The sequence below is a fragment of the Cervus elaphus genome, chromosome 5 (assembly GCF_910594005.1).
Source record: "Cervus elaphus chromosome 5, mCerEla1.1, whole genome shotgun sequence".
NCBI lineage: Eukaryota > Metazoa > Chordata > Mammalia > Artiodactyla > Cervidae > Cervus > Cervus elaphus.
In genome coordinates this window covers 1,499,423-1,514,798 of record NC_057819.1, presented here as the reverse complement: position 1 = coordinate 1,514,798, position 15,376 = coordinate 1,499,423, and the positions used below count along the sequence as shown (strand labels likewise).

The 15,376-nt window shown below is 65.0% G+C and overlaps 1 protein-coding gene across 2 annotated transcripts in view; it reads right to left on the bottom strand.

Moving 5' to 3' along the window:
- Positions 1-15,376, bottom strand: part of BCR (BCR activator of RhoGEF and GTPase) — an 86,632-nt gene that overhangs the window by 16,585 nt on the left and 54,671 nt on the right. For both annotated transcript variants that reach the window (XM_043901146.1, XM_043901147.1), the window contains 9 exons: positions 14,843-14,903; positions 13,651-13,703; positions 11,794-11,934; positions 6,809-6,930; positions 5,724-5,892; positions 4,588-4,707; positions 3,827-3,902; positions 2,421-2,525; positions 1,742-1,816 (listed from right to left, as the gene is read on the bottom strand). In XM_043901146.1, the coding sequence (XP_043757081.1) occupies positions 1,742-1,816; positions 2,421-2,525; positions 3,827-3,902; positions 4,588-4,707; positions 5,724-5,892; positions 6,809-6,930; positions 11,794-11,934; positions 13,651-13,703; positions 14,843-14,903 (922 nt within the window). The remainder of the gene's footprint in view (positions 1-1,741; positions 1,817-2,420; positions 2,526-3,826; positions 3,903-4,587; positions 4,708-5,723; positions 5,893-6,808; positions 6,931-11,793; positions 11,935-13,650; positions 13,704-14,842; positions 14,904-15,376) is intronic.

The following is a 15,376-nucleotide window of genomic DNA, read 5'->3' as shown; positions in this document are numbered from 1 at the left end:
CTAAATCACACACACACAAAAGTCTTGGTTTTTTTTTCGTAGCGCTGTAACACCTGCGGGATCTCGGGACCCCAACCCAGGATGGAACCGGTGCCCCCCTCGCCCCCTGCAGTAGAAGCGCCAGATCCTGATCTCTGGAACGCTGGGAAAAGTTCTTGGTTTTCTTTCTAAAATAAAACACCAAACCAGTGCCGTCAAGACAGCTTCACGTCACAAGAGTGCAGCTAGAAGCCTGCACCTGGCACGACATGGGCTCCCCTGCTCACGGATAGTAGCTCGGCGCCGGGAGAGAAGTGGTGTAGGGGCGTGGAGTGGGGCTCGGTCCATCGGCGTATTAATGAAGTTCTCCAGGCAAGAGTACTGGAGTGGGTTGCCCTTCCCTTCTCCAGCAGATCTTTCCCGACCCAGGGATCGAACCTGGGTCTCCTGCATTGCTGGTAGATTCTTTACTGTCTGAGCCCCCCGGGAAGCCCTACTAATAAAGTTACTATACGGTAAAGGAAAACACGTAGTTGAGTAAGTATCCAGGCTTATTCAAACCTAGTTATAGTTATAACTTACCCAACAGAAATTGTGTTGCTTACTTTAAAAAACGGCTCTACTGAGGTGTGAACGATTGTACCTTCACGTTCACCCACTGTGAGTGTCCAGCTGGGTGCTCCTGGGTGAGCTTAGAGAGTCCTGCAGGCATCTCTGCCATTCGATTTTAGTGCATTTCTGTCACTCCTAAAAAGATCTCTTTGGCCCATTTTTCCCATTCAAGCACAAATCTGTAAATCTGCTTTTTCCGTCTATCCAAATCTTTTGCTCATTTTTAAAAGACTGTGCTGTCTCAGGCATGGCACTGTAAGCCTTCTTGATAGATTCTGGACACGAAGCCCTAATCATATTCACCCGGCCTGGAAACAGCTTCTCTTCTGGGGCTCATCAGGGACTTCTTGTTTGGTTTTGTAGGGACAGTGGCATGGTCAGCAGAAGGTGGCTGCCCCGCGTCCTCCTCCAAGGGGCCCTAAGAGCTTGGGGGTCGGGCTGACGGGAGTGTGTGCTGAGCCTACACCGAAACGCGACCAACCCTCACCACTCCAGAGTGGCCGGACAGGTGCCCGCAAGGGGAAGGATTAAAAGGGTATCCCTTCCGCACATCAGAGCAGCAAAACCTCCCCGGCACAGGGTCGGGGTGCCCGCCCTCGGCCTCCTGGAGACCTAGGCTGCATTTTGTTCTTCTTGTTCAAGTTGCTCAGTCGTGTCCGACTCTTTGCGACCTCATGAATCGCAGCACGCCAGGCCTCCCTGTCCATCACCAACTCCCGGAGTTTACTCAAACTCATTGAGTCGTGATGCCATCCAACCATCTCATCCTCTGTCGTCCCCTTCTTCTCCTGCCTTCAATCTTTCCCAGCATCAGGATCTTTTCCAATGAGTCGGTTCTTCGCATCAGGTGGACAAAGTATTGGAGTTTTAGCTTCAGCATCAGTCCTTCTGATGAATATTCAGGACTGATTTCCTTGTCTGTAGCAAAACCTGACCTCTACAACTGCATGACCTGCCTGCAGTGGGCAGCTCCCAGCTCCCGGAGTCTGAAGAACCAGATGCCGGCAAGGGCAAGGTCCACCCCGGAAAGCAACCCCACACCCAGTGGGCATTAGCGAGCACCACACCTCCGGGCGGTCAGCCGCCTCCCTGGTCCCCGCACCCTCCGGCTCAGGGTCCGGCCACCTTACTCCCCACACCAGCCACCTACTTGAACTCTGCTTAAAGCCGGTGGCAGAGTGGACGATGACATTCAGGAACCCATAGAGCCCAGGAGATTCGTCATCTGTGCAAGAGACCAGAGAGGTGAGCGCCCATCCTCCTGGGAGGGGCAGGCAGGTGGCAGGGCTCTGCTTCAAGGACCCTCACGGGGGGCACCGCGTGACTGTCACTTGCTCAGCGGGGGACAAGGTGACAACGTGAGCAGAAACATCAGCTGTGGTCTCTGTTCTCGGGGACCTTAGGATCAAGTCCTAAGTTCACAACACGGGCAAACCAGGGACGGAGACAAGACGTGACGGGTTCTCAGGACAGGAGAGGGGTCGGGAAGCACGTCACGTGGATGAGGCGCACAGTGTGCAAAGCACGCTCTTGTGTGCGAGCGCGTGTGCACGAGTGTAACAGTGAATGCAGGCAGCACGACCACACATGGGGGCCGGTGGGGGGGCGGGGAGCAGGGCCAGACCCGGCGCACAGAGGGTCTGAGGAGCAGCTCGGGACTCAGGACCAAGTCTCCGGTCTCCTGGGTCACCCCAACTTGTCCCGTCCACTCCAGGGAGGAGCCGACAGAAGCACACACAACCCCGGGCACGGAGGTCCCCAGGCCCAGGACAGCGCCGACAGTAGTAAGGAAAGGCGGCCTGGAGGGTGCGGGGCGGGGGGCGGCCCACCTTCCTTGTTGATGGTCAGCGGGATGCTGTGGACGGTCTGGAGTTTGACACACGAGTTCGTCAGCATCTGCAGCTCCACGGACGTCAGTGAGAAGCTCTTGAAACCTGAGATGGGGGCACAGGGGCGCCAGCTGGTGAGTCCACCTGGCTCCTCGGAACCCCCGGGACCCCCTGGAGCGTTTTCTCCAGCTATCCTTGCAGGGGGCCCTCAGAACACCCCGGTGAGGAGGCCCACAGGGTCCACATGCTCCCAGGGAGGAGCTGCTAAGGGCCAGGTGGGGCGTGGCCCAGGGGGCCTGGGCTGGGCTGAGGCGGGGAGGGAATCTTTGCAAGATGCTCACAAACACAGGGTCGCCTGCCACCTCAGCTGGGCCTTATGGCAGTTGTGAGGGGTGACCCGGGGCAGCTTCCTGTGGGGTCTCCCCAGACACCCAGGGCAGCTCTGTCCCCTGCACCCCCATCTCTCCACCGGGTGGGGGAATGGGGCACACTCCTGAGCAGAGGACAGACGCTGTAAGTGGTCTGGGCCCCTGGCTACAACAGGATACCCGAGACGGGAACACGGGCGGGGTCCCAGGCACCGGCCATCAGAGCCACCAGGAGCACCCCATCCCCAGAGACGGTGGCCCTGGGGTGGACAGGGCAGAGACGTGTGGAGCCCCAACCCACCAGGGATATCGGGCTCAGCCTGGCTCCGCCTGCAAGAGGCATGCGCGGGAACTTCTCAGCAAGAGTGTCTTGGGGGTCCCAAGTCACGTGAGGGGGAGGTGCAGTGGGGAGCAGAGGCGGGAAGCAGGCAGCCACAGCCCCAGGTCCCGGGCAGGGTTTGCCCTCCAGCCCTGAAGGCAGCCAGGCAGCACGGGACAGCTGTGAGCTGAGCGGAAGGACAGACCCGCTAACACAGGGGGAAGCGCCCAGAGAAGGGCCCGTCCTGGAGCGGGGTGGGCGCCCTGTCCCGACAGCAGTCAGGCACAGGGGAGCAGGGCCAGCAGGGTGTGGCCACCCAGCCGGGCGCAGCCAAGGGCCCCGTGGCGCCAGCATCTGCTGGGCTGTGTGGCAGGCCTGGGGGGCGGGCGAGGCAGGGGTGGGGGGTTCAGGGAAGGTCGGGGGGGCCCCAGGGGCAGGCAGGGGACAGGGCAGGAGACCCACAAGGCGGGGTGGGGGGAGTTCAAGGAGGGTCCGGGCAACAAGAGGGGTTCATGGGGGGAGGTCAGAGGGCAGGCTGGCGGTGGGCAGTTACAGAGGGCAGGGAGTCCTTTCAGGACAGCCCTCCTCGGGTGTCTCCTGTGTCAGGGCTCCACAGCGCACCTCACTTGGATGAATTCCACGGCCCAGCCCGCTGGGGAAAACGAGGTCAGAGACCACAGTGCCGATGGAGCCCCCGCCCCAGCCCGGGGGCCACTCACACTTCTTCTGCTGTTCCCGGATGTTCTCTCTCCACTCAGCCCGCTCGTAGTCGGAGGAGATCAGGAACGTGTAACTCTGGGGACAGGGGGAGAGCACGCCCCAGTTATCTCCTCCCCGCTGACCGAGCACCCAGCAGACCGGGCTCTGTCCCGGCCACCACGTGGAGCCGGCAGCGAACCCGCTCAGGGAACCCACAGCCCCGCGCTGCAGGCATCAGAGCTGGGGAGGGGGGGGGGGCGGGAGGGGGGGGCGGGGGGAGGTGGGGGGCGGGGTGCGCCAGCAGCCCTGCTCCTGCACCCCCTGGCCGCCTGGGTCAGGGTGACACGTCGCAGCGCAGGGCCACCGGGTTCCCAGGACGGATGTGCCGAGCGGAGGGCTGATGCCCACCAGCCCGGGCCCTGGGGCGGAAGCAGGGGCCCCCGCAAGGCTCCCGGCAGGCATGTGATGCCCACAGAGAAAGGCCCTCAGGGTAGAAAGCCCCCAGACTGCATCCTTGCACTGAAAGCCTGTGAGCCCCCAACCCTACGGAGACGCCCCTACCTCCCAGCTGTGGGGTTCCGGGCCAGAGCCCCAGAGAGGGGCGCCCCCGGGCCGGGGTGCCATGCTGCACAAGTCTCTGAGGCCGAAAAGGGACCAGTGGGCGTGGCCTGCAGGCCGTGACTGGCGGGTGGGGGCTCGGCCTGTGGGCGTGGCCTGTGGACGCGGGCCCGGCCCGCAGGCGGGGGCGTGGCCTGCGCTGGCGTGGCCGGCGGTCACGCACCTTCCCGTGGCGGCTGTGCACGCGGAAGGCCATATTCGGGGACATGAGGAGCAGCAGCGACTCCTGCTCTGAGAGCTTCTTCCTCAGCCTCTCGATGGCCTTGCTGCCCTTGTTCGCTCTCTGCGGGGAGAGGATGCAGTCAGGGGTCCAGCCCCAACCCAGCGCTGCCCGCAACTGCTCAGCCTGCCCCGGGCTGGACCCTCGGTCCGCAGAGGACAGAAGCCCGTGGACAGGGCCTCGGCCACACCGCCCAGGCCGGGCGCGGGCTGCCAGAGTGCTCAGTCCCCCATCCTTGAAGGAGCAAGTCCTCCCTCCCACGGACCTCCCTTCTTTCACTTTCTCCAAACTCAGGACAACGTGCAGGGGCCTGTGGTGACCCTGAGGGCCCCTCCCCTGCACATTTCAGCGTCACGTCCCCTGGGAGTGAGGGGCCTGTGCAGGGCGAGACGCGCCCCCAGGACCTGGCAGGGAGAACCTTCCCTTCTCCCCGCCGTCTGCCGCCCTCCTGAAGCCTCCGTCCCAGGGGCACGGCCTGGACAAGTCCAGCAGTGGACAGGGCTCGACAGTCCTTGGGACACTCTGCCCCGGCCAGACAGACAGCCCAGAGTTCACGCCGGTCCGGGGCTCCCCCGTCCCCCAGGATTTGTGGTGCAGCAGGGCGGGCCGGGGCGGGCCGTGAAGGACGCCTGCCCCGCTGTACCCACCGCGGCAGCTGCTGTCCCTGGTCATCAACCTTCTGGGGATCCACCCCATCTCTGACCACCACACAGTGCCTACAGACCCTACAGGTTGGGGGCTCGCCCTCGCTGTTCCCTCAGAACACTGCTCCTCTCCAGAAACAACCAGGGGTCTGCGGATGCAGGTCAGACCCTCCGGAGGGGCCGCGTCCCCCACCTGGGACTCGCTCCCCATCGGGGCAGTTGTTAACAGGGGCAGCGGGGCAACTGCCCCTGACCCGATCCTGGACGGCTCCATGTCTGATGGGACACCTGGTGGTCCGAGTACTCTCGGGGTCCCAGCAGGTCCCAGAGACCCGCAGTGGGTCAGAGGCTCAGCAGAACTCGCCCGCTGGGAGGTGCTGCTGCCCCCGGAGCTGCAGAGCCAGCCTGGCCCCCCGCCCACCACCGTCCGTCCACCTTCTCTCTCTGGATGTCGCTCTTGATCTGGGAGATCTTGATCTTCATGGCATCCAGCTCCTCGTCCAGCACCAGGGGGATGCTGGGTGTGGCCTCCGACTCGTCCACCGTTTGAAAGCTGAGGTCCGTGAGTGGGATGTACCACTTGCAGTCATACTGCTGGGTTTTGCTGGGTGGGGGGAGGGTGGGGGGGAAACATTAATAGGCTGCCCACCTTCCTCCGCTTAAGTCACTGCCTTCCAGTCTGGGAGCCCTAGGGTCACAGCCGTCACGTCTGCCCGACCTTCAAACCCTGCCCGTGGTCCCCAAGACAGGCCAGGATGAGGTCACAGGCGGACACTGGCAACCCGGCCCCGGTGACCCCTGTGCAGGGGCGCTGCTCACATGGGATGTAGGCCCCAGGGGTCTGACATGCCCTCATCCGCTCTCTCCTGATGCGGGAGACCACCTAGGCCGCCAATGACAGTAGGACAGGACTGCAGACGCCCCCAGACCTGTAGTTTGAGGGGCTGCAAATCCACCCAGTGTAACCCCCCTCTCTTGACAGACAGATGGGGAAACTGAAGCTCTCTTCTGATTAAATCCACTCAGTATGGTGACGGCTGAAGAGCCCAGTTCGGTGACTTGTCTTTTCCTTCATTGCTGCCCCTGCACCCTGGGCGGTCTGATCCCTGAGGGGCTGGGTGGGGTCTGCAGGCCAGGGCAGAGAGCCAGTTAGAAGCCACCACGTTCTTGGCCATCAGGCACCGTGCATGCCCCACCTGCAGCAGACCCTGCACCCCCAGACCTCTCTGGGTCACGACCTGACAGCTCCCCCCGAAGTCACTGTCAGGTTCCCCTTTTCCTGTTAAAAGTCAACAGCCCAGTCACTCACGCTGACCCAGGACATCTGCTAATGATGACCTCTGGCCGTGAGCCTGGCACCACGTCCAGTCGGAAACAGACTGTAGCTTAACGAGGGTGGCCTGGCCCACAGGGGGATGACCTCTGCAAGCTGACTGGCAAGAACACCCGGTCTCCTTCTGCAGAAGCCACCCTGGGTGCCCCGGACCCGCCGCAGGGTCGGGGGCCGCACGGTCACTCACCCCCCGCTCTGCTTCTTGAGCTTGGTGCAGAGCAGCAGATCGGTGAAGAGGAAGACGTGCCGCAGCTTGCGGGCCCCCTCCACCAGCTCCACCATGAAGCTGTCCTTGAGCAGCTGCCGGTGCTGCGGGCAGGGCGGGAGAGGGGTGGTCAGGGCAGGAGTCAGGGCCTCCGATCCCCCCCTCCACCTCCCAGCGCCCCCTCTGCCTGCAAACACCTCACACCCTTCGCCCTCGGTCCACTAAAGTCCCCAAGCGCCCAGGGCACACGGCCTGTGGGGGAGGGTGCATGGACAACCTGGAGGCCAGGGGGCACGGTGCAGCCCGGGGGATAGAGAGCCCGTCTGAGCAAGGGCGGCCCGCGCCTCCCTCCCCAGGACAGCCCTGGAGACCCGGGCGGGAGGCCGGCCAGGAGAAGAGGGGACGATCTAGTGCGAGGACCGCCACCACGCTGGTGAGAAGGGCCTGGTTCTCAGCACGGACAGCTGCCTGTTGAGCGGGGAGTGGTCACGCTCAGGGCCAGGCCTGGTTCTGCAGGCATCAGATGGCCGGGCAGGGGTCCCCCAACTGGGACCCCGCATTCCAGTCCTTCTCAGGTCACGGCCCGCTGATGGACAGCAGCCCACACGGGGGTCACGTCTCTCATGCCGGCCCCGAGCCCCGAGGAAGCCTTGAACAGCAGGGGAACTTGAGGCACCAGCCCCCCAGCAAGCCCTCCGCCCTGGGGGCTTCCCTGAAATACAAGGGTGGGGCTTCCCAGCTTGCACAGGTCCAGGGCGTGTGGCGGTAGGTCGGTCATCAGCCGACAACCAGCGGCCACCGCCTTGTCAGCTGGACCAAGGCTGCGCCGTGCTGAGGACAGGAAGAGAGGCTGCCCCACGCATGCCCCGGGTCACTGGTCACTGGAGGCGACCCCAGCACACCCCGGGGGGGCAGGTCCCTGTGCCCACTTTGCAGACAGGGAGCTCCACCACCCGCCCCCGGCAGTGCAGAAAGCAAGAAGGGACTCAGGGGTCTGTGCCCGGGAGGAGATGGACCCTGCCCACCCAGCCTCAGGGAAGGCCCCTCAGAAAGCGCAGCGCCCCCAGTCTGCAATGGGTGGCGGCGGGGGGGCGGGGAGTGCAGAGTGTCAGGCCCGCTCATCGCGCAGAACCCCAGAGCCACCTCACCACGGCTGCTCCCGGCGGATCTGGGCACCTGGGTCCACTGCCACCCGCACCCTAGATTCTTCTTGGGGAGGCTGTGCCTCCCTGAACCCCCTGCCAACGCTCAGCCAGGGCCCCCCCAGAAGCGAGTGCAGCCTGGGCTGGGCCTCCCCCCCACGCCCACGTCACCGTCACCTGTGGCTGGGCTCACGGCAGCCCACCAGGCCCTGGCACAGGGCGCAGATGGTTCACACGGGCGCTGCCCGCGCCGACCGCACCGTACATGCAAGGGCAGGAGGGCTGCCCGCGTGCCAAGGCCACAATGCGGGGTCACCGCCCTCTGCCTGCCCGTGACCCCAGGGAGTGTGGGGGCGTGGGCGCCTGACAGGGGGTCTGTGCTGGGGGGTTGCGGGGACAGGTCCCGGGACACTGAAGTCCTTGAGGGACAAACAGGGCGATGTCCTTTCAGCAGGGGCTCGGCAGGAGGTTCTCCAGCCCAGGAGGCAGGACCGGGGGAACTTCTGTGGGGGAGGGGGGTGGGCAGGGAGACCGAAGGGGCTGAGCTACTAGCCATCGCCAGCAGAGGGCGCCCGACCTCCAGCTCAGAGGCGGACCGTCCCCGGGGCCACAGGGCACAAAGGCAGGAATCGCCCGAGGTCCCGGCCCCAGCGGACCCTGTGAGCACCCCTCTCCCTGCCCCAGGCACCACCTGCACCCTCCCTGCACCCCACCCACCACCAGCATCAGACCCTGCACCCGCCACTCCGTGTTAGTGGGCGCCGGCTCAGATGAGGGGGTGGGGGGCTCTGAGGGGCAGACTTAGCAGCCAGGCCCCTCCCCATTCACCCTGGGGGCCGCGACGGACTGTGTGTGTGTGTCTGTGTGTGTGTCTCTGTGTGTGTCCGTCTGTCTGTGTGTCTGTGCGTCTGTGTGTCTGTGTGTGTATCTGTGTGTGTGTCCCTGAGTAGGGACGTGCCCGTGTGTGTCTGTATATCTGTGTGTGTCTGTATATCTGCGTGCGTGTCCCTCAGTAGGGACGTGTCCCTGTGTGTGTATCTGTGTGTGTGTCCCTGAGTAGGGACGTGCCCGTGTGTGTGTGTGTGTGTGTGCATGTCCCCTTGATGTGCGGGCGGGTCCCGGTCTGCGTGTGTCCCCAGTTGTGCCCCCGTGTGCACACCCGTGCCCTCCCTGCCCCGTGTGTCCCCACGTGCCCATGGCCCGCTGCGTGTGGTGGGGCTGCGAGGAAAGGTGCCAAGGCTGCGGACCAGCCCCTGCTGCAAGAGACACGGCTTCACCCTCAGGCAGCCGCGTCCGCCCGGCCCGGCCCTGAGTCCGCGCCCCCTTCTCCCCTCTCTCTGTAGCGGGGTCGCTGGCTCGGCTGCCTGGTCTCCCCCAGCCTCAGTGTCCTTCGAGTCGGGGACGAAAAGACCTCCCCGGTGGGCTCCCGGGGCCCCTCTGCCGAGTCCTCTGGGGGCCGCGGCCCTGGTCCACAGCCTCCCCATGCTTAGGTCCCTGCTGATCCCCAAAACGCCTCTGCTGGGGAGACACCACCACCCCATTCCCACAGACAAAGGGGTTACCTCGTGTGTCTCAGAGGAGTGCCTCTTTCCCGAGGGTCTCCCCCAGGCCGGCTGGCCGCTCCGGCTGCCACCCAGACAACACGGCCACTCGTCGGCCGTGTGAGGGCAGGAGGTGGCCCCAGCGGCCCCCCGAGCGCGCCGCACCTGAGCTCTGCTTCCAGCCTCCAGAGCAGTCAGAAACCAAAGTCTGGGGCGGGAGCCCCTCCGGTTGACGGTGTTTTGTTACAGGCTGCCCCCAGCCCCAGCCGACGAGGACACGCACCCGAGGGAGCCACGGTACGACAGGGGCGCCGGGAGGACAGAGTGACCACGGACGGCCCAGGTGGGGGCCGAGAGGACGGAAGGAGGCGCTGGAGCCGAGGACCGGGTGGGCCCGGCTCGGCTCCCAGCAGGGGCTGCATTCATCATGTTCTGGCCCTGGGAGTGGGGGGGCCGCGGCCCAGGAGAGGGCTCCGCTGAGTCACTGCACTCGGCGAGGAGAAAGGGGGTCCCAGCTGGGTCCACCGCTGGTGCGGTGGGCAGAACCCAGGACAGGCGTCCTTAACCAGCAAGGCCTGGGGCAGCCTGGGAGGGGGCTCCCTGATCCATCAGTCGCTGATTGATTAGTCCTGTCTGCCCTGGACCGGCCAGGTGGCGAGGGCACAGAGGTGCACCTGCCTTCATCCTGCTGGTGGTGATGGTTTAGTTACTCAGCCGCGTCCGACTCTGCGTGACCCCGTGGACCGTAGCCCCCCAGGCTCCTCTGTCCGTGGGATTTCCCAGGCAAGGATACTGGAGTGGGTGGCCATTTCCTTCTCCAGAGGACCTTTGCAACCAGGGATGGACCCCGCACCTCCTGCCTTGGCAGGGAGATTTCTTTGCCACCGAGGCACCAGGGAAGCCCGCGTCCTGGTCTAGCCGCCACCTACATCCCTCACTGTGCCCCCAGCAGACAGCCCTGAATGGAGGGCCGTGGTGAGGCAGACTCACGACCTTTCAGGGTCACTGGTCCTCCTCCCCGCTTTTCGGCGCCGAGGCACCCACATGACTCCCCTCGAAGAGCAGACGCCACGGGCCACCAGGGCCAGATGCGGGTGGGGGCGTGGGGGGTCAGGCAGGAGGCCAGTCCCCGAAGAGCCCCAGCCCCTCCACACTCCGTCCCGCTCAGGCGCCCCGGGACCCCAGCCGTGGCCCCGGGGAAGGAGGCCTGTGATGGAGACATAGGAACAAGGGCCTGGCTGCCGACTGCAGACGACAGCTGGCCAAAGGCAGCTGCTTCCCGCGATCGGAGGAGCAGGAAGGCGCATCTCCTCAGGGATGCCCGCTGTGTGGGAGGCGCGGCACAGACCCGAGGCGCCCTGAGGCGGCTTCCCGGGAGGGGAGACCGAGGAGCCCACGGGAAGGCCGTCTGGGCGGAAGCAACTCCCGTGTCTGCTGAGGTCGTGCGAACTGGTGACCAGGGAGGCTGGGCACTCAGGCACGACTTCCCCCAGAGGTTAGGAGCTTAGGGCCGAGAGCCACCTGCTGGCTGCCCCAAGTGCCCGGCGGGTCAGATTGGGAACCACCGAGCCCCCGGGACTCGAAGGAGCGGGCAGGGGAGGAAGCGGCTCCCATTGGCGGAGACAGTCAGGTTCACCGCCGGGCCCACACGGCCCCGTCCCTGCCTACACCCGCCCCGGTGCACGTCCAGCAAAGGGTGCTCACTCTGGATGCCGGCCCCCCGACTAGCACACCTCTGCCATCTCACTGCAAGTTGCCTGGCACGGGCAGGCCCCTCCCGGGAAGGGCGGAGGCAGCCGGGGTGGCACCTGGCCCCTCTGTGCCACACCCTCTCCTCCAGGGACGACAGAGGGCAAGAGGAACTCTCGGTGGGGGGTACAGGGGGAGGAGGGAAAGGGGAACCCCCAGAGGACGTCAACCCCGTTCTCAGCTACGAACACACCACGCCCCGCTCCCTTACTTCCCCAGGGAGTCTTTAAACCCGCTGTCAACTGTCTTATCATGAAAGAATAGTCAGGGGAGCAAGGAGTGGTCTCCAGGCAGACAAATGCCATCTGCCTTCTGGTCCATCTCCCCAGCTGGGGACCCCTATCTGGCAGAAGTGTCGGGGGCTCAGGACACAGCCCCCACCATAAGGCCACCACGTCCCTGCAACCCCACCTGGACGCCCCGCCCGCCGGCCGGGGTCCACCCTGCCAGGGCCAGGCGTTGCTGTGCCTGGCTGGGCTGCAGGGACACAGCGGGGCCCCGCGTCCCCCGCCGGGGCAGTGGCCGCTGCACCCACCTCGCCCTTCTTCACGGTCATGGACTGCCGGCGGGGCGTGATCTCCTCATTGATGCTGGACAAGAAGTTCTGCGAGATGCGGAGCGCGTCCTGCAGCAGCGGGTGGTCAGGGTGGCTGGGGGGCGTGTGCTTCAGCAAGTCCTGCGTCGGGGGAAGGGTCGAGTCAGAGCCGCAGACGCGCTGGGGGGGGTGCAAACCCGGGGACCCCCCTCTGACTGCCGGGGCCGCATGGTGGAGCACCGTGCCTGGGGGCAGTCCCGAGCGGAGCCCACAAGCCAATGCCGTTTGCACGCTGCCGAGATGGGCTCCACGCTGCAGCCCTGGGGCAGGTTTCTCCAGCCAGGGCCGGGAAGCTCTGGGTGGGGGCAGCCCCGTGCCCTGCAAGAGGCTGGCACCATCCCTGACCTCAGGCCACTCGATACAAGTGGTACCCACTCGTGTGTGGCGGTGTCAAGCGAAACTGCCTCTGGACGTGTTTCGTGTCCATCTAGACCACCCTGGTGCGCTGATCTGTGCGAGGTCAGGAGAAAGCCCCCAACCTTCCCGACTCCTGCTCTCTTAGGTCAGACCTGGGAACTCCTCTCCCCGGGGAATGCCTGTCATTTGAGCTCAACGGCTCAAAGTCAACCGCTCCCGGGTCCAGAAACACAGAACCCTCTTGGCTCCCAAATCCTACGGCAACAAGAGCCTGGGGAGATGAGACAAGTCGGGGAGACTCCTGAGTGGGGATCCCAGGCCAGTCCCCCCGCCAGGCCTGGGCGCATTGCTGCCGCGGGATCAAATGAAGGGCCTCCAGGGCTCCAACACCACAGCCTGGCAAACGCGCAAACTGCAAATCTCAGCTCAGCTTCCTCCATCCACACGCTCTCTGTGACGTAAGACGTTACGAAACGTGCACTGGGGGGGAACCACGCAGCCCAGGGAAGAATGAGGCAGAGCTGCCCGGGCACCACCGGCCTGACGCAGCACACAGCGGCCAAAGGCCATGCGCGGAACCGTAGGCCCGGCCGCCTCTGTGAGTGATTGAAAGTACGTCAGGTGTGCCGGCATTGAAGGTCTTCCTGGTGGAGGGTCCGTTGTGGGGAGGGAGCAGGAAAGGAAACGCACACTTTATACGCTTCTGTGAGTTGGTCGTACATTTTTTAAAAATGCGTGTGTAAGACTTGCTCTAAACACCCATGGATAGGGTCACCAGGCACTAGGGCGGGGGGCCTTTCTCCCTCTGTTTTCGTTTCTCGGTATTAAGACGACCCGGCTGCCCAGGCGGCATGAGTGGTAAAGAGCCGCCTGCCAGTGCAGGAGACTTAAGAGACGCAGGTTCGATCCTTGGGTCGGGGAGGTCCCCTGGGGGAGGGCAGGGCAACCCACTCCAGTATCCTTGCCTGGAGAATCCCATGGACAGGGGAGCCTGGCGGGCTACGGTCCAGAGGGTCACAGAGAGTCGGACATGACTGAGCGCACACACACGCACACACACACACACACACACACACACGGAACCACAACCACTTAATAACATGTGAGTGACTCCCCGCTGTCCTCAGGAGCAGCCCCGCCAGGCAGGACCCCCACGTGCCGTCTGTCTGGTGGAGGGTGTGGTCCGACCACGGTCCCGGCGGGCACCTGGCATCCGTGCCCTGCCCCCTCCCCCGGGAGAGCGTCTCCATCCTCGAGGCCCTCCCCACCTCCCACCCCGGGAGCCCGGGAAAGGAGAGGTGCCTCACTTCTGCATGCTCAGTACAGGCGCAGGGCAGAAAGGGGGGCAGGTGGGCAGAGCTGACAGACCGCGGCGTCAGCCCCAGGACAGCAGAAGCCAAGAGCCCCAGGACGCGGAGGTCCCGGGCCCCAGGGACTCACGTGCAGGACCAGCGTGCTCCGGGTGACCCGGTCCACGGGCTTGTAGAGCAGGGCTGCGGGGAGACAGGCAGGGGCTGAGAGGCCGCCCGGGGGGGAGGCCGCCCGCCTGCCCTCGCTGCGAGGGTGCAGGAGGCACCCCACACCACCCCTCTGCTCGGGCCCGGGGGGAGCCCGGCGCCTCGGAAGGCTGGGGACGTGGCTGTGGGCTTTCGGTCCGTGACATCAGCGCTGGGTCCGGGGCTCATTCAGGACCCAAGCCGGCGAGGCTGCCTCGGCAGCAGGCGCTCAAAGGCGGGCGTCAGGGAGCCGGCCAGCTCCCTGGGAGGATGGGCCGGTGCCGGTCCCTGCGGGCAGACCGGCCCCCAGTCTCCACGCAGATCCAGGCCTGAGGCTGAGACACAGCTCCCGGTTGAACCGGTGGGTCAGCTCGTTTGCTTTTTAGTGTTTATGCATGCAGGCTGTGCAGGGTCTTGGCTGAGGCAGGATCTCTGATCTTTTTTGAGGCGAGCAGGATCTTCAGCTGCCTTATGGGCATTTTTGGACCCCTGGACGCAGCGGCCTGGAGCCCCCGTGGCCGGGGCTGTCCCCTCTTCTCGGTGGCCGGCACGGCCCATCGCGGGCACAGAACCTAACGTGTTCTCCTGTGTTGGGGCATCTCTGCCCGTGACCCCCACGAGCAGTGCAAGGTGTGCACTCACCCCCATTTCACAGACACGGGGGAGGCCGGCTCAGAGCGGGGTGAAGCTCCAGCCCCAGCTCACATCACATGTGCTGTGCTGTGAGTGAACATCCTCCTGAGACCCTGAGAGCCAGAAGTGAGAAGGACCTTCTTGTTCCTGAGCCCACTCTGCCCAGAGGGAGGAGGGCAAACACAGGCCTGGGGCGCCTCACCGCTCGGCTCTGAGCCCTGCCCAGCCACTCGGGACCTGCCTTCTACACAGTTCCTTCCATCCTAAACCCGTCGCATCATCTGGAAGGAGGGACGATATGATCCCCCTGCAAGGTTGCTGGACAACATCAAGGCGCTGGAGAGGCCAGGCAGGCGTCCCCGCCCGCTCCCTGCTCCCCCTCCTCGCGACCGGAGGTCTGCAGCAGCAGACGGGGGCCCAGCTAGGCACCCTGTCCCCTCGCGGCGGCCACCCCCCACCTCCGCCCCACGGGCCCCGCTGGGGCCTCGGCACCGAGAACTCACTTTCCAGAGAGTTCTTGGTCGTCTGGTCCTTGGCCTCCTTGTTGCTCCTGGCTCGCAGGTTCTGCAGAGAGAAAAGCGCGTTTTCACGTGGGGTGAATGGAGCGGCCTTGATGGCGGCAGCGAGCTTACCCCCAGGAACCTTGGGCAGAAACCTCACCCTCCCCTCACGCCGCAAACCTCAGGGGTGTGTCTGGGGCACAGTGTGAGAGGCGGGCCGACTTCAGCATCGCAAAGTCTCCGTTGTGAGGTGCCCTGGAGGCTGAACAGCGCCCCCATCCTACAGGAGAAGCGGCAGCCCCTCCTGCTGCTGGGACGTCCCCAGGCATTGCTAAGTGTCCCCAGGGGACACGATCGGCCCTGACCGAGACCTCCGAAGCAGAGGATCTTGCAAACCCAAACCAAAGGCAGCGCCCCTCCTGGGAGCGAGGACCAGCTTCCTCGCCTCAGTTAAACAGCGTGCTTGGACACAGGGGCTGGCGGCGGGGAGTGGCTCAGAGCACCCGCCTCGGGGCGGCCACCAGCAGGCACGCTGCC